The 21,553-nt window shown below is 48.0% G+C and overlaps 1 protein-coding gene across 5 annotated transcripts in view; it reads right to left on the minus strand.

The window, feature by feature from the left end:
• The window catches only part of gramd1ba (GRAM domain containing 1Ba), a 131,532-nt gene that overhangs the window by 55,889 nt on the left and 54,090 nt on the right, over nt 1–21,553 (minus strand). For 4 of the 5 annotated variants that reach the window (XM_064352543.1, XM_064352542.1, XM_064352541.1 and 1 more), the window contains exon 4: nt 13,618–13,644. In XM_064352543.1, the coding sequence (XP_064208613.1) occupies nt 13,618–13,644 (27 nt within the window). Of the gene's footprint in view, nt 1–187; nt 375–13,617; nt 13,645–21,553 lie in introns of those variants that run through there. The other variant, XM_064352544.1, reaches the window with a different exon arrangement.

Consider the following 21,553-nt stretch of genomic DNA (forward strand, 5'->3'; position numbering starts at 1 on the left):
AAATGACGGGACGGGGGGGGGGGGGGGGGGGGGATGGGAGGGCACGGCAGGCGCACGTTGGGGAGAAATGAGGTGAAGTAGGTCCTTCCCACCCCCCACTCCTCACACACACACAGACACACGCACACACCCCTCACACGGCAGCACACTCCGGCTCCCTCCCCTCCCCTGCCCGCAGCGCTCTTACCAGGCGAGCTTGAAGCCTTTCATTGGTGCGGCGAGCGGAGGGCGAATGTTGCCATAGCGTCTTCTCCGGGCTCAGCCGGGCGGGCGTTCCGTGGCATGACAGGGCCGGGGCGCGGGAGCCGAATCCCAGCCGGACCCGCCGTCCCATGCAGGGCTTCTGCCGGAGCGGAGCTGGCCCCCCTCCCTCCCTCTCTCTCCCTCTCTCTCTCCTCTCTCTCTCTCTCTCTGCAGTGCTAGCTGTCCCCTCTCCCGCAGTCCGCCCCGCCGGTCCTGCTTGTCATCGGCCGGTCGAGCGGTGTGTGTGCGCGCGGGAGCGTGTGTGTGTGCGCGCGCGCATGTGTGTGCCTCTGTGACCGGGAGAGCGTGAGAGTGAGTGAGTGAGTGAGCGTCTGCAAGCGTGTGTGTGTGTGTGTGCGTGCGTTCGACGGCTACAGCTTCTAGCGCTCCCAATCTCCCATACACAGCACTCTCTCTCTCTCACTCCTCCTCTCTCGCTCTCTCTCTCTCACTCTCTCGCTCCCTCTCTCTCTCTCACATTCCTGCAGCAGACGAAAGCACGAGCTGCGCTGGCCGGGATCGGGCGCCTACTGAGCATGCTCCGTTCCCTCCCCGCCTCGTCCTCCAGCCTAAGCCCCTCCCCCTCTCCCCCCTCCCCCTGCACAAACGCGCCGTGTCCCACCGCTGTCAGCTCACGGTGCCGGGCTGCGGAAGGGGCGTGCGGAGGGAGGGGGGGCAGCCGCGAGGAGGGGTCTGCCCGAATCGGGGTTCCCCTGCAGAGGCTCGGAGGGCTGACCCCGGTGGGAGGGGATTAGAGCCCCTGGGGGAGGAGCTATGGGCCAGGAGCCAATGTCAATCACAGCCAGCAGCTGGCTCTGTAATCTCTTAATGCAGGACAGACAGTGCATGCCGGGCAGAGCAATTGTGTGTGTGTGTGTCCATGTGTGTGTGTGTGTGTGTGTGTCTGTGGTGTGTCCATGTGCGTGTCTGTGGTGTGTCCGGTGAGTCCGTGTGTGTGTGTCCGTGTGTGTGTCCGTGTGTGTGGTGTGTCTGTGTGTGTGTGTGTGTGGGGTGTGTCCATGTGTGTGTGTGTGTGTGTGTGTATGTGTGTCTGTGGTGTGAAAGCAATGGTGGGACAGACCTGGGGGGATGGTGGTTTAGACAGACAGTCTCTCCTCATGCCAAACTACAATCCCCAGACATCCGACTGCATTTGTAAGTTCGGCTGATTAAGACATCATGGGTTTTCTGATGTGCTGATTGGCAGAACGCCGCAGTGAACGTTTCAGGTTAAATCAGCAACGCCTGCTCCATCCCCAGGACTTCTCCCCCCATCGCCGCGGAGCACATTATCTGGGTCGAGCTCGGAGAATGCCAGACTTACTTATTACCACTAATAAACGCCGCACCGCAATGTCCTAGAAGGCCAAGTCACGCTCCGCTCGCCGTTTGTCAGCGAGGAGGAAATACGCTACGCCTTCCCGCTAACCGGGTTTGGCGGGACTCTGCGGCTCCGTCCGTCCGTCCGTCCGTCCGTCCGTCGCGGCGGCGTCAGCGTCAGGCACGAGAACCAGGCTTGCGCCCGCGGCGGAGGGGAAGCGCTGCATCTCCGGAGGCAGCTAGCAGCTAGCGCGCAGCGGCTAAGGAAGCTGAGTCACTGTGGCTGCGGCCTGCAGGAGAGCCTGTCATCCCACAGAACAGAGACAGGGGAGGCCCAGCACAGCACACACAGCTAAGAAAATGAAATAATATAAAATGCCCTGCACTCATATGCAGTTATATTACATTAAATGACTAAAAAAAGCTAAGAAGTACATAAACATCTAATTATATAAACTACATTTCCCAGAATGTCACGGCTACTCTCTCTCTCTGATCTGGGCTGAGGAGGGGGTGGCAGGTTTGTGAGTCCCAGCGACAGCTAATGATTTTCGCGCAATTTTGGACAACGTGTTTCGGGGGGGGTGGGGGAAGGGAGAGGGGGCTGGAGGGTAGTGGGGGGGGGAGGGGGGGCTAATCGACTTCCGGGCAGACTCTGGTGATATCACCCGTTCTTGCGTAACCTTTTTATTCCCAGAACAACAATAGCGGGAGAACTCAGCCTTTATGTAAGCATGCCAGCAGCAGGGGGGGCTGGGCTGCTGTGGGGTTGGGAGGCTCACAGGACAGCAGGGCTCTCACACACACAGATGTACATGCACACAGACACTCACGCACACACACGGGCGTACCGTACGACATACCACAAAAATAGGGCAAAAAAAAAAGTGTGAAATTATTTTAACCATTAAGAAACATCCATGTCCAGAAGTACTCAGATCAAAACGCCTCCTTCATAAGATGTAAGTTTCATATCACAAGACAAATTCTTTCAGAATTCTCAGGGAGGTAGAAGAATGCTTTCAAATTTTACCAGCAACAAAACAGGTAAGGAGCATAGCAATCTATGTCTGCAAAAGTCTGCAAGAGACCACATTTAAGTCTTTGTCCCTGGGACTAATATCCATATGAACTGCAAGAGAAACACCAAAAAAACTTACTGAATTTAAGACTTTGACTTTGATATAAATACACAAAGACTTTGATATGGATTCACATCATAACATATATAACATATGATTTCATATTACATTTCGGGACTTGGCAGACTCTCTTAATCCACAGTGATTCAACGCAGATTTTATTTATTTATTTTGCATGCATTCCGTTTTTACCGCTGAATAATACACTGAAGCAGTTCAAGTCCCTTGCTCAGGGGTACGACTGCAGTGCAGCACCAGGGAATCAAACCCATAACCATCCAGTCACAAGCCCAGTTCCATGACGATAACGCTACGCTGCGACCCGTGATAAATTCGCTATTTGAATGACCGCGGCCGATAGTGCGCAGGTTTGGTTAGCGCGTGACAGCGTAGGTGGTGCTGAACGGACAGCTCCCGCGACGCAGCTCGCTCCCTCGGAGTACACAATCGTGAAATTGACGATTAACAAGGCCATGCAAAACGCCCGTAATTACACGTGTTAGAAGTTCGCGTCTTTGGCACAGGCCATTGCGGAAATTCCCTAGAAAACGGACTCGTACCCGAGTCATCCCCCTTTCCAGTAGTCACTGCAAAAGGTTTAAGTTCTCAGCTGGTTAAATACATGGAAAGTAATTTTCTAAAATTTTCACGTCATAATTACATACATGCCATGACAGTGTATTATCTCCAAAATTGTTCATAAGAGAGCCTAATTTTGTTTTTGTCTGAGTGCCCAAGCACTCGACAGCAGGCTTCCATCTGAGTGGGCGAAACGCTACAGCTGTAAATCCATAAACAGTCGAATCCACCGCGTTTTATCGAATGACCTACTTTATTGATCGCCGTGCGAACGATCGAATTTGCAACAGAGCAGCTTAAAGGAAGGAAGCATTCATTTCAGAGATTCACACATAGGAGACAGATCTACTTCACTGCAATGTAGGCTACAAGTCGCACGGTACAAATACACAGTCATAGCACCCACATTAAATTGCAGTGCATTCTAATATGATGTCATAATTTATTCTCTCACGCTGGCAGTACGAGGGATGTAAGGCTGTTTTAATTGCACTGCAGTCAAAGACAGTTACAAAAAACATTCCTAATTTATTCTGGACATGCGCTTGGCCATATCACATTTTTTACAGGAAGGAAACCGAAAGCTGACTATGAACGATAGACTAAAGCCGTCTTCATATACAGCAGAAATACACCGGTATAGCAGTGTACAGACGGCTTAGTGTGATCTCGAGCTTTTTGTTGCATGGCACGCGAAATCAGTGTCTATTGTTGCGAACCCTAACTGTTTGTTTTGCCTCCTGGGCACTTCCTGTGACCCCGTGTTGAACGCGATGTCACCAGACTCGAAAGATCCTTGGGACCGATCCAGAAGGTTTGCGCCTCGCGAGTATTTTTAGAGACATATAGGTTGATTGCAGCCGTCCAATAGGAGGCCGAAGCGTGGGATCAGGTGACGCGGCCGCTGTCAGGCTCGTTTATCATCAGAGCTAGGGGGAAATGTGGGCCGAGTCTGTTAATCCCCGGACTGCAGCATGGCCGTTAGAGAGCCAGCCCCAATACAGGCTTCTACGCATGCGCGCAACTGCTTAATCCCACAACCTGCTGGACAGCATGGGTGTGTGTGCGTGTGCTTGTGTGCACGTGAGCCTGTCTGTTCGTGTGTGTGCGTGCGTCTGTGCACGTGAGCCTGTCTGTGTGCATGTGTGTGTGCGTGTATCTTTCCAACATGGATCTGAATCACAAATCATCTGCACTGACAGGTTAACAAAATTAACCAATAATTCCATTTATACCCTAGAGATTTTAATTATTAAAAAACGTCTGTGACCTCTGCTAGTCTTTTACAATTTCAAACAATTTCACAAGTTTTTCAACTCTTTCTCAGAATAGGCTATGTCATTGAAATAACAGACACCAAAAAACAGAAACAAAACTTCAGTTTCCCAACAATCTTACATCCAAATAATAGCCTTGCTCTCCTGTCGTTCAAAGAACCCCAGGCTGCCAGAAACCTGGTTTCTTAGAGAGCTTTCTCCTGCACTCAATGTCTAACTCCAGGAGGTCAAGCCAGCGCTGAACTTTCTAATTAAATGTGAAGTATGACAGACACATGAGATATTTCAATATCCCAAAATCTATTTCTGTATCGCTCCTCTCTCAACGCCCAGACCACGCGATCACAGGGAATCTGAGAGAGGAGAGTTATTCTCAGGCAGTGGTACCACAGTGATTGACACTTACAGTGTTGAAAAAAGATTCTTAAGGTTCATTTTACATTCACTAGAATTGTGTGTTTTACCTTCACTTGAAACTATGCTAATTATAGGATTGCTATGTCAAATTGTGTTCATTCATATTTTGTTTTTCTGCATAATACAGTTTGTAGCCTATATAATCACCGTACAGAGAGAGAGAGAGAGAGAGAGAGAAAGAGAGCTTACAGCTTCAGAATTCTGCTCAGTAAGCAACCTTATTGATCATAGGCAAGTGTTCACCCTTTTGACCTTTTCAATCTAGCCCATTCATCTGTCACTTCAGATTGCACACCCTGGTCTTGGAGACAACACAGGAACATGCAGACAAGAGCCACTTTTTTGTCTCACTGCTAACAAGACAACAACATAAACATGAATGGGCACATACAGACCATCACAACACAAGATCTCACATAAAACAAGCAGCTAACACTATGGAGATGGATATGTAGGCTTTAAATAAAGCATCAGCATTATGTACATCAGAGGAAGAGAGTCCAACTGTAGTCCAACCACCGTTAGAATACCTAACTTTCATGATCCAGTCTGCTGCCTAGCATGAACAGCCATGAACACGACAACATCTGTTATCTGTCAGTACATTTAGCTACAATTTCCGAGACATCAGCCTTGTTCTTGAACCACTGCTGCATAAAGCCTTACATTACATCACAGGCATTTAACAGACACTCTTATCCAGCGAAACTTACACAACTTTTATAAATGGATGCATTTACATTGCATCCATTTATATAATACAGCAATGCAGGTTAAGTACCTTGCTCAAGCGTGCAACAGTAGCGTTCAAACACATGCCCTTTAGGTTACAAGACCAGCTCCTTACCCAGTACACTACACTCCTGCACTGTAGATATGTAGAGACTACTTTAAGATGATGCCAGTTTATCCGTGTTTGCATGGGACTTGAATTTGCTTAGGTGTTAATACTTAAGCAGGAAACCAGTGTACTGTAATCGTGGTGTTAGCACAGTCTGGGAGAAAAGGACAGGCACACTCATGCGCACATGCACTAGACTGGGTCCCCTGCTTACATCAACGACAGCAAAATCCGGAGGACTCATTACTTCAAAGACCTCTTATAAAAATCCCATCCTGGCTATAATCACCCGAGGCTATAATTACTCCAAATGTATTCCCATGTAGAATATTACTTCAGAGGATCACCGGAAAAGAAATAACCAGTCTACATTTGTGGCGACTGCAATTAACTCTAGACCTTATGATGATGCGAAGAGTATTATCTGATCTATTACTGCATGAGTACAGACTTGCCTTCAACTCTGGACACGCATGCTAATGTCAATGGTGGAATGGGCACAACTCACTGCTGCCCCCTTCTGGCAGTGACAGGTATCAGCCCAAAGCCAGCTGCGGCAAGCCAGAGACCGTCTGTCCTCTGCTCTTCTGAATATGGAGCCGCGAGCTATGATTCACCTCATTCTCAATTATTAATGACTGCACTTCCCATAACTCTGGCTGTTATTGAGCGTTTGCTTTTACTGGAATGCAGGACAAAGGAAGCGTCGCTTCTCCGATAACGCAGAGGCAGAGCGGACTGCTCTCCAGGATGAGGCCTCGTGTAACCCCCACCCCACCCCCCCCCTCCTCAAACAGATGTTTCCTCTCTCTCATTGGCTGCTTTTGTTTGCAAATTCTTCATGTGTCCTTGTTTCATAGCACTCAATAAACACCGCATGACACATACAACACTACTGCCTTACTGGCTGTTAATGGACGATAATTAGCTCACCTCTACCTCTAGCTGATGTGTGGAGAGCCTCCTAGTTCAAAATGGCCGCCGTCTTTCACATTAGTGGCAGCTGAGGTGAGCTTCTGCCCCTGGACTGTACAGCACTTTGGGTGCTGCTGTGTACAAACAAGCCACAACTATCTATTACAGTGTGGTGATGAGAGGCGGGGTTCGGATACGAATTTGCTGTGTTTGCGCTGTGTAGGCACAAAGTGTTCTGTTTTTTTTTTTAAGGGGGGGGGGGGGGGGCGGGAATTGGCATATGGTGTCCTGGAAGCACGTGTCCTGCCTCCACCCCCCCGCCCCCCATTGTTGCTGAGAGGGCACAATTTGGGACAGAGATAAGCGAGCGGGGGGCTGGTGCTTACGTCTCTGCACCCCCTCACCTGGTGGGGTCACCGCCCCAAACACTGAGACTAATGAGAGCACAGTCTGAGCAGCCGCACACCTGGGTGTGGCGGGGCGGGGTGGGGCTGGGCTCCGTGAACGCAAGCCGCCCGTCCGCCACGTTTGTTTACGCCACACGAGTGCAGCACTGCAGCCCTCCAGGACCGCCAGCTCCTGCCAACAGGCTTCCGGGGACAAAGCTTCCGGACGTTTCTCCGGAGCACACTGCAGTTCCACAATGTGTGTCCACCTACAGAGCCAAACAGGACTATACTGCACCTTTCTCCGGAGACACAGAAGCCAGAGTAATGCAATCAACATGGCCGGCATCAGCAATTCATACTACGCATTACTTTTAAATCCCACTGCAATAAATCTGTACTCAGGTTGTAAAAAATAAGAATTTATTTCTCAAGTTCTGCTGTTTTTCTTGGCATCCATTACACTTCATGGGATGATTATTTTTTTTTTTACTTGTATAATGATTTTTTCTCGTATCACAATGTTACCCTGCACTGTTACCCTGTACTGATGACCAAAACAAAATTCAATCATGTTGGATTCTGTGACCAAGGAAAGCAGAATGAATCCATACATCCGGGTGTCATAACACAGTAAGTACAAGTATGATATGTTTTCATGAATCATTGAACAGGATCAGTTTCTCAGCAATAAGACTCATGCAGGCAGGGCCACAGACTACAAGGCTGGGAGCCGCTCCTGTCTCCGATCAATAGCGCATTTGATCTCACTTTGTTCAGACGCGACCTGAGATTTACAGTTAAAGAGTTTCTGGAGAAAATTCAGTTGTGAAAAAAGCAGAGAAAAACCTGGCACAAGAGCAGCCACAAAACAGTCACGGCCTTTGAAAGGGGAGTTTATTCGGTCAATACAAATCAGAATCTTCTGGAACATATGGAACATGATGTGGACTCCCTACCCTTCTGTGAGTTACAAGCAGCTGAAACAGACTGGACAGTCTGAGACGTGGAAAATGGCACCAGCGGTGGCAAAATAGGTTCTGTCTCTGCATTTGAGTGAATCTGACAGCTTTGAGCAGGTGAGTGATAAGCAGTTCTTTTTCCCACACACACACACACTCTCTCTCTCTCTCTCACACACGCTCTCTCTCTCTCTCTCTCACACTTTCCCTCCTAATCTCTCTCCCTCTCTCTCACACACACACACTTTCCTTCCTTTTCTCCCTCTCTCTCTCTCGTTCACACACACACACACACTCTCTCCCCCCTCTCTCTCACACATCTCTCTCCCTCCTTCACAGATACTCTGAAACAGACACACACACATACACAGGTGTTTACATACAGATGGTGTTTGTTGTGTACACCTCCGTATGCTGAGTCATACAGTATTTAACACACACACACACACACACAGATGCAGAATTACAGCCTGACATTACACAGACGTGCCCTGCCAGGCGCACACGCCCTGGAGGCAGTGTTCCCCCAACAGCGCCGTCATAATGACAGTGTAGGCTTCCACCGCACAGCTGACACAAAATGGCTCCCCCACCCACAGGAGTGGCGGCTTTCCCAGTGACATCCCGAACAGCTGCGTGTTTGGCCCGACGCGACGCCAGCCCCGCCATTTCACTGACAAACACCTGAAGCGTCAACACCTGCGTAACGCGTCGCGCTTTAGCTCGCGGTGAGAGTCAACACCGATAACAATACCGGCGCCCGGTTCACCCCGAAGGCCTCGAGTGGCTTGCCAATTACACTGAACTACCCATTCACAGGGCATATGACACATCTTACCAGTGTAAATATTAACCATCTAAAGAGTAGGTTTTTTTTTGGAACATTTCTTTCTAATTCTAAGTCAGTGTTTTAGAACTCCATTGCCTTCAATTACCAGTAGTGATTGTTACATCAGCATTATAATGTTCAGTTGAGACCAACATTCTAATCACATATACGTGATGTCATACCTTAAAGGGGTAATGTGTTTTTACTGCTGGATATTTACTGAAGTAGCGTAAGGCAAGCAGCTCAAGCTTCTGGATACAACTGCAGGGCCTCTTTTGGGAATCGAGCCAGTGGCCAAGCTCCTGTTCCACCCCCATGCCACAAAACCACAACTCCTCAAACCTTTCCGAACACCCCCCTTTGGCCCAGAACCCTTCCACAGGAGCTGCAGGGCTTTACAGTCCTCCCATTTTAGGAAAAGTCTCTCCCGAAAATGTGTGTGCACGAACTGAAAGAAAATAATGTAGGAACATATCTATTAATAGGGATCCATTAGTGTGCACCTTGGAAAAACATATTAGTGCAGAGCCCGGAGCTGGCTCCAGTCTGGGAGGATAGATTAAGCTGGGCAGGTGCGCCCAACATATTTCACGGGGATTCAGCCAAATAAATTAGCGGGAGAACGAACGAGGTCGTTCGGCGCTACCTTCCGTCGTTGTTCTTTCACGCGAACGAAAGGCGAGGACTCGTGGAAGAAGAATAACCGCTCACAAGCGGTCCGCCATTTCTTGCGTGTTTGAGAACAGACGACGGCGCGCGCACATATAACTGCGAAACGGTGAACACAAAACCGCACGCGCGGCGGGGGAGGTGTCGGGTTGCCGGGCGCCAGGAGAGACGAGGAGGACGCGCGTGCGGCTTCGATCGATGCGGCTCGCTGCACGGGCTGGGAAGCCCAGAGGATTCTGGGAAAAAAAGCATTCCGTTTTCCCGGCAGCCATTACATGCACATTTCCCCTCGGACTATGCGGCCCTTTGACTGACAGACAGCGAGGCTTCTCCGGAACACCCCCGCCTCCGAAGCAGACGCTCACGCTACACGCGGCGCGGAACACACAACTCATCATCATCATCCTCTAAGAGCGCAGAGATGGGAAGGCCCTGCGCGCGGATAAATCAGTCGGCACTTGGCCGACGTCCAGAAGTCGATACCCGACGCTAACAGGGGAAGAGGGAGCCCTCGCCGGAGAGAGAGAGAACGCGAAACGCGACCCTGGATTACAGTCGAGGCAAATTAGCCGAAATGAGAAGAGGGAGGCGGGTAGGGCAGTTATTTTAAACATTCATTTCCTTAATAACTTCACTGGGGCCCGTGAGCCGCAGTTCTATCCGAGAGATAATCGAGTTCTTTTTTGGTTTTAATTCACTTTTAAGGGCACCTAAAGGGCAATTCTAATAAAGTTAGTTTTTTTTTTTTTTTTTTTTTTTAATATCATAAATTAGCATTTCATTTGAATCAAATAGATTTTTAAGATTCATCTAGTGTTTTTTTCTTTTTTACTTTATGGCCCCTGATAATGACCCCCACCAGGATGAAGCCCGCCTTTCCGAAATTGTTAATCACCTTCTTCATTTTATCTGACACTTCCTCTGATTCTCCTCCAGTTTCTCTATTCATCGTCTTAATGATTTTGACTGTGATTCCCTAACTTGAATGCCTATCCCTGGTAGTTTTGACATGAATCATCAAATGAATGAAACCCCACGTGTGCCACAAGAAGTCTTTAAAAGAAGATGAATCAGTTGCCCCTGCTGACACCAAGCAATTAGCATTCATATTAGAGCAGTTACTGACTAATGACTTCATTATAAGAGACGAATGGAGATGGCTGCTATTATAGCATCACACGCTAGCCCACTGACTGCCAGGTAAGTGAGATGGAAGTGTGGTGTGGTTAGCTCTACGTACTTCTACACAACACCATCACTGATGCATTACACACTACACTGAGCTTCAAACTACACAGATCACAAGCCGCACAGTGAGCTCATTAATACTGCTGTGTCATCCTGCCTCCCTTCTGGCCTTTTCTTTCCTGTTTTCCCCTCTCCTCTCCCATTCCCATTCTGATGAGGACAGGACGGCAACCCGTGAGGGTCAAAAAGCCTCTGTTCTGCCCTGAGGCACAGTGCTCTATTAGGGTAATGCACTGCCATATATGCACGACAATGCAGACATTATTAGTGTTTGACCTGAACGCATATGTGTAGTTCTTTTTTTCCAGGAGACTCTTTATTGCTATAACACGTGTAGTAATAACCTGTGCTGACTAGCATTATGCTAAATTCACTGAATGATTACTGTCTGTTACCGTATCAGTGAATTCAAACAGTGAAAAGACTAGACATAATAAGCAGAGACTGAGGGCCCTCAGCTACTCATTAGTGACACTCATTCACACAAATTAAAAACGGGAAAGGTTACTGAGCGCAAGGGGTGACAGACGATTACCTATCAGAAAATAAATCATTAAATGCTATGCAAATGCCTGGAAGCCAAGCATATTCTAAATGACATGAGCGATAAGTCTGCCTGGTTGTAGATAATTAGACAGGAGACTACAGATCGGGCCTTTTACGGATCTCTAACCCAACAAGGAAACCCGATTCAGTCCCAGCATTCCTTTCAGGAGTAACAGTTTGCCAGTGTGCCAATATGACACAAAATGGCTGATTCTGAGTCATTCGTTCATCTAAATCAGGAGTCATGCCACACATAAATATGTGTACATCAGGCTACAGTATGGCAGTTTGAGTGTTTGCAAGATGGAGGTATTTTTAGTGTCTGGAAAACCAGCGTGTGAGAAAGAGTGAGTAATATGGCATTAAATATTAAAGCCACCAAATGTTTTATTTATTTTTTTTAAAGCAAAGGTCAGTATAACAGATGGATTTGCAGCTTTCATAAAGCAGATGTTTCATTGGCAATGCACGGTTTGTATTGAATTTTTTTGTCATAAAAATCACAAGGGATAATGCGGCACAATCTGTCTGTCTGTCCTGCTGTTGGTCATTCTGTGCACTGAATTGCGGGCCATAGCTGCAATATGACCTCCCAGAACACCTTGCACACACAAGAACAGCTCTCCTCCACAACTTCCTCCTCAACGAGCAACGTGTGTGTGTGTGTGTGTGTGTGTGTGTGTCACAAAGTTCAAGGACATGGTGAAATACATCTAACCCATCTGACAAATATGCCCTTTTGCATATAAAAAGCATGCAGCATGTTGTGCAACAGAAAATGCACAGGTTTGAAAATGAGATTTTATCTTTGTGAGTAAGAGGACAAGGCTGGGGGGGGGAGGGGGCAGAGGAGGCAAAAAGCCAGAATGATCCGGAAATTCTCCGTGAGTCAGCGATCCTGTGAGGCTCAGAGCAGCTCCCAAAAAACACACACACAAGTGCCCATGCCCATGGGCAGATTACACACAGAGATGACACACAACGGCAGACGCACACTCACGCACGCACGCACAAGCACACACACACGCACTCACGCACATACATACTGGGACTTCATTAGATCAAAAGCCAAAACTGCGGATCAGCCTCCTGCAGATGCATTGTGGGTACAATCTCTGTCGATTTATAAACCCCAAGTGGCCTGGGCATCGGGAAAGGAATATTGAACCAGGAAATATACTTCTCCCATTATTTATTAATTCCAGGGTTCTCTTTCATCCTTACGTCAGAGCAGGAAGCAAGGAACAGTGTCAAATTCTGCAGACTGTCAGCACCGAGAGACTCATTTACACTTAGGGGCCATGGATCAATCTCGGTTTTTTTTTTAAAAAAAGGGGAGGCTTTGTTAATAAACAAGCGGTGGTGGAATGGATAAACAGCGCAAAGACGAACACAAAATCTGATTCTACGGCAGCCATATCACCCAAACCACTGGTGAGAGCAAACAGGAGTCCTACAGGATAATTTCAGCGACACTTTCACACACTGCAGCATGGCACGGCATTACTGAGACAAAAAAAAGAAGAAATCTTACAGTGAAACTAAACTGAACTTTGACCTGCACACACATCACACTGGAGACTCCTACAAACATACAAACCCACCAAATCCCAGCTGCGACATTGCCGTTGTACCTTGACCAGGGCACTTAACCTGCAATGCTTCAGTAAGTATCCAGCCACATAAATGAATAGTTACCATGTAAAACAAAAACAGCCAATGGTGTGCAAGTCGCTGTGAATAAGAGCGTCCGCTAAATGGCCATACTATAATGTCATGTAAACATGAAACACAGGGCTGCATCTTGGCACAACCCCTCAACGATAAAAATGCAAAAAACTTGCCACTTCCGGCACTTTCCGTGTCCTAGCACATTGGCCTGAACGTATCTGAGGCAAGCAGGTTTAAAAGCGTTTTTGTGCAGAGGAAGATCACAGAAGACCTCCAGGGGCCCCCGCTTTTACAGCCCTCAATAATTAAGCAGCCGCCTGCACAACCAATAAGCACCGCCAGCCTCTAACGCAGAATACAGGTCCCCAGGCCGCACGGAGAGGGGAAGTGGACCCAGCACCAGCCCAGCTAAAACAAGGCCCTGGGACTGGGGTCTGTGGGGGAAAGCACGGTTTCTTCTGAGTTCCACACAGCTATGCGCACACACACATGCACACGCACACACACGTGCGCACGCGCGCACACACACACACACACGCTCAGTAAGGGAGTACTCCTGAAAGCACACTCACCTCAGCCGGTCCACTCCACTGTCTGCCCTGTAACACACAGAGAAACAGAGTGAAAAACCAGCATTATGCAAACATCCTTAAACACCCTTCATTCCTGCATTTTAGAGTCATTCTGTCCCTCCGGGAGTGATGTACAAATTACACAGATGCTCTTATCCAGAGTGACTTACACAAATTTTATCAATGGTGTTCCCACAATGCTCTATATGTGACCCGATGAGTTGCAGACATATATTGTATCCATTTATTAATATGGAAATGATAAGTATCCGTTATTAGTCCATACAGGCTTGGCATCATGAGATGCAAGACACATGAATGAAATATTAAATAATCAATTCATTCATTCACTCATTCATATAGAGCTAGGATTTCCAACTGCAGGATTGAAAAAGGCCGCAAAATCCACTTTAAAAAGAAACACAATTTGAATGCACCTACAACCATTTCTCTAAATACAGCCACTTCTCTATCTTGGGAAATGTGAATCATTCGCTGTGGAAACACCAGCACACCGCTTACAAGACAAAAGTCTCTGCTGATCCACCGTGGGCAGAACCAGAAACGAAATACAGAAGAGAGTATGATACCATACAGTGCATAAGCCAAAACAGGTGTAGTTATTGCCACACTGCCAATAATGGTACTTTAGAAATTACAATTCAAAAATAAAGGAAAAGTAAAACTTTTAAAAAATAAAAAAAATAAGTGCATCAGCAGAGCTTCAACATCAATGTTATCAAATGAATACAAGCACACTGTATGCACATAATGCTCAATACATCAGGTATAGCCAGTTCCCCTCAGCTGCCTGCAGGCGAGTAATAAAATAATTTTGATTTGCAATGCAAAACTGCGTATTTTATCAACATTATGCAAAATTGTGGATACATGCACTTTTCGTTCTCTACACTGACACTAGGAGAATATTCACGGCAAAGATCGCACACATAGGCAGTTTACTCAGGTTGGAAGGTTGCAATAAAGCTGCTCTGTGTCAGTGATGTTCACACACTGCAGCTGGACACTGCTGTATGCGCCTGTGAAGCACTGTTCACTCGTAAAAGGGACGTGCACTGCCACAACTGATGTGTTGTCACAAACACTGAGTATGTTACAATCTATTTTATAGTCATGGCATTTACTGGAGGCAGGGCAGTAAATGTGGCAACAAAAAAAAAAGTTAGGACTGAAATGTGACCAAAATACTTCTTTTCATCGACCAAAATAAATATGATTTCAGTCATTTTTGTCAGGACTGAAATAAAGAAGGCAGGACTAAAATATTACTAAAACTAAAATGCATGTCAGCCAAACGACTAAGACAATGACTAAATCAACAACTGTCAACAAATGTAACACTACTTCCATAGCAGGAAACCCGCCATAAACTTGAGCTATTTCTGACTTAAATGCTATAACTTGTAGAGCATTACAGTTAGCTTCCAAGTTCAGAAACAGCTCCTACATTAAGTTTGCAGTTTGGATGTAACTATCGAGACTCACAGAGAAAGAGAGTTTATTTAATGCAGCACGTATTGACGCGGCACCGTTGCATCAGGAGTATAACTGCGAGGAGTAATGACGGCTTTCATTAGAGTACGTTGGGCGATGAGAGAACAGAACAGAGGCAGAACGAAGCAGATGGCGATAAGAATCTAACTGACGAGCCGAGGCACTTTGCCCGCCGCTGGGTTTAGGAGGGTTTAATTACCGTTCGTTTGCGGCAGACGCCCGCGTACGCAGACAGCGCCGCCGAGCGAAGGAACGACGCGCTTTCGAGGACCTGGGATCAGTTTTCCCGATCAGTAATCAAACCCGACGGGACGGGACGTCACCGTCGGGCCAGTTCGTCTTACAGGCCGCGTCGGGGAGTTTTGACCGACGGGGACACGAAGCGCGCTGCAAACATCTCTACGGCCCGCGTGCAACCCGCCCAGCTCGTCTGCGAACTATTACGTTACAGCGTTACACGCACGCACGAGACAATTACGAAAAGTGCTGACTCCCGCTGAACAGGAGATCATAAACAGCGCTGTAGGGAAGAGACAAAATGTACACAGCATTACAATACCACGCGTTCTTTCTGTCTACTGTACAGGGAAAAACACGGCTTTACAGTAAAAGCGAATCCACAGAACACAGAACAGAACAAGTTCTCAGCTAGGTTACACACACAAGTACTGACAAGCACACGTGCCAACCTGCAAAACTTTACTGGATGAATGCACAAGCTTAGTTGATAATAAAATACTACAGCGGTCCCATGTAAGTAAAGCAAGATAGCAAAAATAAAATCAAATGTATGAAAAGTGCTCATCTGAACCACTAACCGACGGCCCGTTTGATTTTAAGGCGGGAATCGTGGATAGTGACGGACGCCCGGTCTGCGTGCGGGACAGGAGGGGTGCCCCGCTGTGATGGGGCACGGGTAACTCACTTGCCCCTGCGGAAGGAGAGCCTCTTGCGTATGGTGGAGACGCGGAGGTGGCAGCCCTGCCGGACGGCCGAGGCGCAAGTCACCGTCCCGAACGCCCTGCTCTGGACCATGATGCACCTCTTTCTCGCCACCCACGCCCTAACGGGCGCAGCGGGGTCTGGCCTGACCCGGCTGGCGGGACGTCCTGCTCTGAGTCCCTCTACCACTCCTCATGCCTCTGCCTCTCTCTGCCACTCTTTCTGCCTCTTTCCCTCTCCCTCTCTCTCTCCCTACGCACCTCGAACCCGAGCTCCGCTGCTCCTGTGACGGATCGCACCTGCCCCAAACGCCCCAAATGCCCCGAACGCCGTCACCCTGGGCTGACCCACTTACGCGCCTCTCCATCTCTAACGCACCTGGGCTGCTGCTGCTGCTGGTTCCCATGGGGACCGGGGGGGGAGGGAGGGAGGGAGGATGCTCGCGTCATCAGCAGGTAATTTATCTGCTGCAGGAGAGCGGAGCAGGGGGGAAGGGGCGGGGCTTTTGAGACTGCAGCAGCGTTTCCTCTGATCCACTCCCATTCAGCCAGTTAGAGCACAGACACCAATAACTCTTCCTCCAGGAGACTCACAGCATGCTGGGTACCGCGTATCCATAGTAAGGTACACATAAATCACACCGTGTTAGCAGCACTGAACTATACACTACACTTGTATTTACACATTTAGTTAATGAACAAGCTTTAGTAAACTTAGTAAATGTGATTATCCAGAGTGAATAAGACAGCTTACAGCTTTATTTTAAAGCATGCAATCCATGGTTACCCAATTGACCAGCAGGGGTCGCTAGATAGCAATGAATGCAGACCCCTATCTGACTGAACCCTCCCATGCCCTGGGTGATCCCTGGGCAATGGCCAATCGCTAGATGCCCTATGGACCTATCAGCCACAGTCAGCACTGGCACAGTCCAGATTCGATCCCAGGCCAAGAGGCTCAGCAATGCACCACAGCGTATTGCTGTAGCATATCCCAGCATGCATTGGGCGAGAGGCAGAAACACACCCTGGACAAGTCGCCAGTCCATCGCAGGCCCAACAGCGGTCAGTATATTTTTATATAATACCCATTTACACAGGTGGATACTGAAAAAAAATCTGATTTAGCACCAGACAATCTCTATGCGTTTTTCATCTAATTCCCTAACCCTTACGCTACACTATGGCCCCATAGTACTTGATAAGAATACACAATACAATTTAATCTACCTGTCCACATACAGTGGAGATTTTCCTTTAACATTAAAAACGTAGAGGACCATTAACCATCTGAAATGACCCTCATTGGTTTTTACTGCTTGGTGAAGCCAAACGAACGTACCCACTCCTCTGTGAAAACGATACTCCCGCAAACTGTTCAATGCTGGGACTGACTCCAGTGTAAAGGGGCCTGCGTACGTGACCGTATTTCCATACGAATAAATAATTGAGAACGAGGCCTGTGAATTTAGAGGGAATAATGCGTGCCTCGTTTGCCCAGAGGAAGAAAGACAAAGTTTTGTCTAGACTTTGTTCCATAAGGAGTGGAATGTTACCTTTACCAAACTGGCTAGCTACAGAAATCCTACCCTCAGTAAACCATTTCAAATATCACAACAGTTTTATTAGTAACTGGTAATAATTTCAATGAAAACAACCAAAAATTGAAAGACAATATAAACTACGGTGAATGTCGTCATAAGATTCCTCACTGACCTTCTATGTCCCGTTGACCTTCAAAACCATCTTTGGGGCTTTAGGTTGTTTCTTCAATTTCAAAGGACTCCCAATGTGATGTAAGACAAAACAAACATTGGATTCAGCTGTGCAGGACCCGCATAATTTCTCCTAGAGCGGGCTAAGTATCTGTTTTTTGCCATTAGTGTAGCCAGATTAGACTTCTACCTGTTTTGTAGTTTGCCCAGCATTAGTTTTGGTGTCCAGCGCTAGTTTGTACTTGGTAGGATTCTTGTTTGCTGAACAGATTACTCTACAGGGTTGGAGTCCTGATCGATGTGGTCACTTCTGGCACTACGATCCTTACTTCACTCTAGTGTTTCTTTTGCACCTCTACATCGTGAACCAATGCACTTGTTGTACGTCGCTCTGGATAAGAGCGTCTGCTAAATGCCTGTAATGTAATGTAATTCTGCCTTAAGACAGCACAGAGACATCTGGACTTTGACAGTGACTGCCGGTGCCAACTGGAAGTGTGCTGTTCTCTGGTCTCATCGATTCCTCATTCAGTTAACCAATCGATCAATAAAAATGTACTTACACAGCGTATTTCACAAACAATTGTCACAATACGCTTCACACACAACCCTGGCCTAAACCCCCATAGGAGCAAGCCTAAAGCAACACCCATCCTGCCCCACATTCAGCTTCCAGACTGGTGGGGGGGTACCCGGGCCCCGTAAGAGACTTTAAACGAGACAGCCTCTCCCTGGGGCACCAGGAACCCTCATTAAGAGACCTCAGTCACCTGCTTACCTGCGCAATTAAGCTAACGAGGGTTGGCCCGAGTCCCACTATCACCACCAGCAGTGTGCCATTCTGCCGATACTGCTGCACAAACACGTGAGAATGCACAGAGTAACTGAAAACACATGATAATGCACTGGCATTGCACTGATGACATCAGGTCATTTATTGGTCATACCCAGCCCAGGGACTGCGGATGAAAATGAGCTCATTAGCTGACTTACATTTACATTGAGGAGGAAACTGATATGTTGATCAATGCGCACTGTCCCTGTTAAATTAAATTAAACAACTAAAATAAAAAGTGGTCTCTCACCGGCCTGTGACTGAATAAGCATGTTTTCCGGAACTTAGGAAAATCCTTAAAAAGTGATGTGTTCCTGGGGCAACACAAACAGCACTGGGCAATGCTGACACTCTTCCGGGCAAAACCTTGAAGAAAGCTTGTTCTTTCAGCATGAGTGCACATGAAATGTTCACCACATTAAAACAGCAAATCCCATGACTCCTTGCGCCTCTCAAATGTCAAGTTAAACAGACAGAAACATCGAACACATTCGTACGCCAGACACACTGCAGTTTCACTCAGCTTTTTCTTTAAAGCAAACAGGAAGATTTAGAGAAACCAAATACAAAGATGAATCTGCTTCTCGCGTGACCACAAAACCGTCCGGACACTCGAATCACAGTCACGCCGGTGCGTAGCCCCGACGCGCGTTCCTACGGCGAGTCGCCGTCGGTGACAGGTTTCTGGGGACGCGGCGCGAGATCCCGGGAGCCGTTACCTGCAGAGGAAACATGACATTCTACGCCCTCTCCGCGCGAGCCGCCGTCCCAGCCGAAACAGGAGCAGGAGGAACGCATTCCGCTTCGCGAAGGGGTGGGGGGGAGGAGAGGAGAGCGGCGAACCTCCGCGGGAAATTAATCACCGCGGACGCGCCGCGCGGCGGACGGACGGATGAACAAACCCGGGACGCTTCGGGCGCGGTGCCTGTCCGTCCGAGCCGGAGGTGCTTAAGCCGCGCTTTCGGAATCCCCCGGAAGAGACGGCGTCCGCACCCGGGGGGGTGACCTTCGGAGGAAGGAAAGAAAACAAAAAAAAAAAAAAACCGCTACGTCGCGTGTCTGCGAAATCAAAGAGCTTTCTCTCTCGCCGGAGGAGAGAGGGGCTGTGGAGAGGGAGAGAGGGGAGAGAGAGAGAGACTGGCCCTGCCTGACAGGGAACAGCACAGCCTTGCGGCAGCTGACTCCGCTCCGGAAACTTCCGTCTCCTCTTCCTTTTCCCGTGTGGCCGGCCCCGCTCTCAGGATTAATGTCACAGATTCTACATGTCCACCAGAAACTCAATATTACACAACTGAACACTCTCTCTCCCTACTGCTGACTCCAGAGCACAGACGTAAAAACTGTGGTCCTGGAGGGCTGCGGTGTCTGCTGGTTTTTGGGGTGTTCTCTGCACCGGTGGTTCATTTAAGTCATTGATTGACTAAAGAATCCACACACCTGGTTCTCAAGGCTTTATTTGGCAGCTGACTGGATGGTAACTACAAAAAACCCACAGACACTGCAGTCCCCTGGGAACTAGCTTGACACCCCTTCTCTACAGCATTCTTTGAACATCGTATGACCGTTCCTTAAGGTGGCCAGATAGAATAGTGTGGCAATGGACATTCCGTACTACTGCATAGCACTGGAAACTCCTGCCACCAACCGGAACCACCTGTCATCAGGAAGCAGAAAGGATCGAACGCACCTGACCATCTGGTTAGTTTATAGAATCTGGGCTAACGTTCCCATGTCTTTGCAGCGGGTGTTTGTCTCCAGGGCCGTTGCTGTTCGATGAGGGTCTTCCGCTTTTCTCTGATTCCTGTCAGTGTTTTCAACGCACGCGTCATCTTCCCGTTACCGTCAATCAAAACGGAAACTCGACACTTCGCCCAGCCGAGGGGAACGCGTCAAAAAGTCGATGACATCGTCGCCCGTCGCTCAGGAGACGCACCGGCCATTACAAGGCCGTGATTGAAGTGCCGTCCTCCTCTTCTGGCGGACAATCAGCCGGGTGCAATCCCACCTGATTTATTTGATAAGGGCTCCTTGAGCCTCACCAGAGGAAGCAATCAAAAGCACTAACCAGGCTTCAGAAGCAGTTTGGACACCATCAACTTCACGCTAGCTTATACACCGTCCTGTTCTTCCAGACATTCACAGTCTGTATAAACTGTAGATTCACAGGTCATAAAGACACACGGATTTCGAATACAATACAGATCAGAGGCTAACGGGATCCAAGCTTATTCTTGGCTCCTGGCCACAGGTCTACGTGCGCTACGGCGCAAACGGCTATCACAACAACCGACTTCCCGTGAAAAAAAAAAAAGAAAAGAAACACGCTCGCGCTGAGAAGGGCTACGGTCACGTTGCTTTTCGGGAAGGTGCAGAGTGTTCCTGCTCACGCTTCACTGTACAGGCCAAAGTGATGACATACGCAGAATTGCGCAGAAAAAAAGAGGAATACAGCCTCTTAAATGGAAGGAACGCTAAATAAATAACAGCTAACAAAAACTGCTAAATCAGTATGTAGCTACAGGGACCGGGGCCTACGATACGATCAGCTGTGCACTAATGACAGGAGAGAACAATGAGGAGAGGAACTGGCAGGTCAGGCAGTACATGAGGGGCGGAGAAAGGGTTATATGACATAAAGAACACTCCGGAGGACTCCCACAGCATTCTGGGATAGGGCAGCCATAGCACAATAAGGATGACTCTGCTGATTTTTTTTATATTAGCCAGTAAAAATGTTTTTAAGTATTCAGATCTTTTTTTTTACAGAATACAAGTGTCTTGGATGATAAAACATGTTGCAGAGAAAGTATTTTCAAATAAATACTTTTATTTTTGAGTCCCTAACAAGTCCCTTGTAGACTAGATTTCAGCATAGCAGAATATATGCTTCTCGCGATTGAAACCAGGCACACATGTCCCCTACAGGGTAC

Source organism: Anguilla rostrata, chromosome 9 (genome assembly GCF_018555375.3).
Source record: "Anguilla rostrata isolate EN2019 chromosome 9, ASM1855537v3, whole genome shotgun sequence".
Lineage (NCBI taxonomy): Eukaryota > Metazoa > Chordata > Actinopteri > Anguilliformes > Anguillidae > Anguilla > Anguilla rostrata.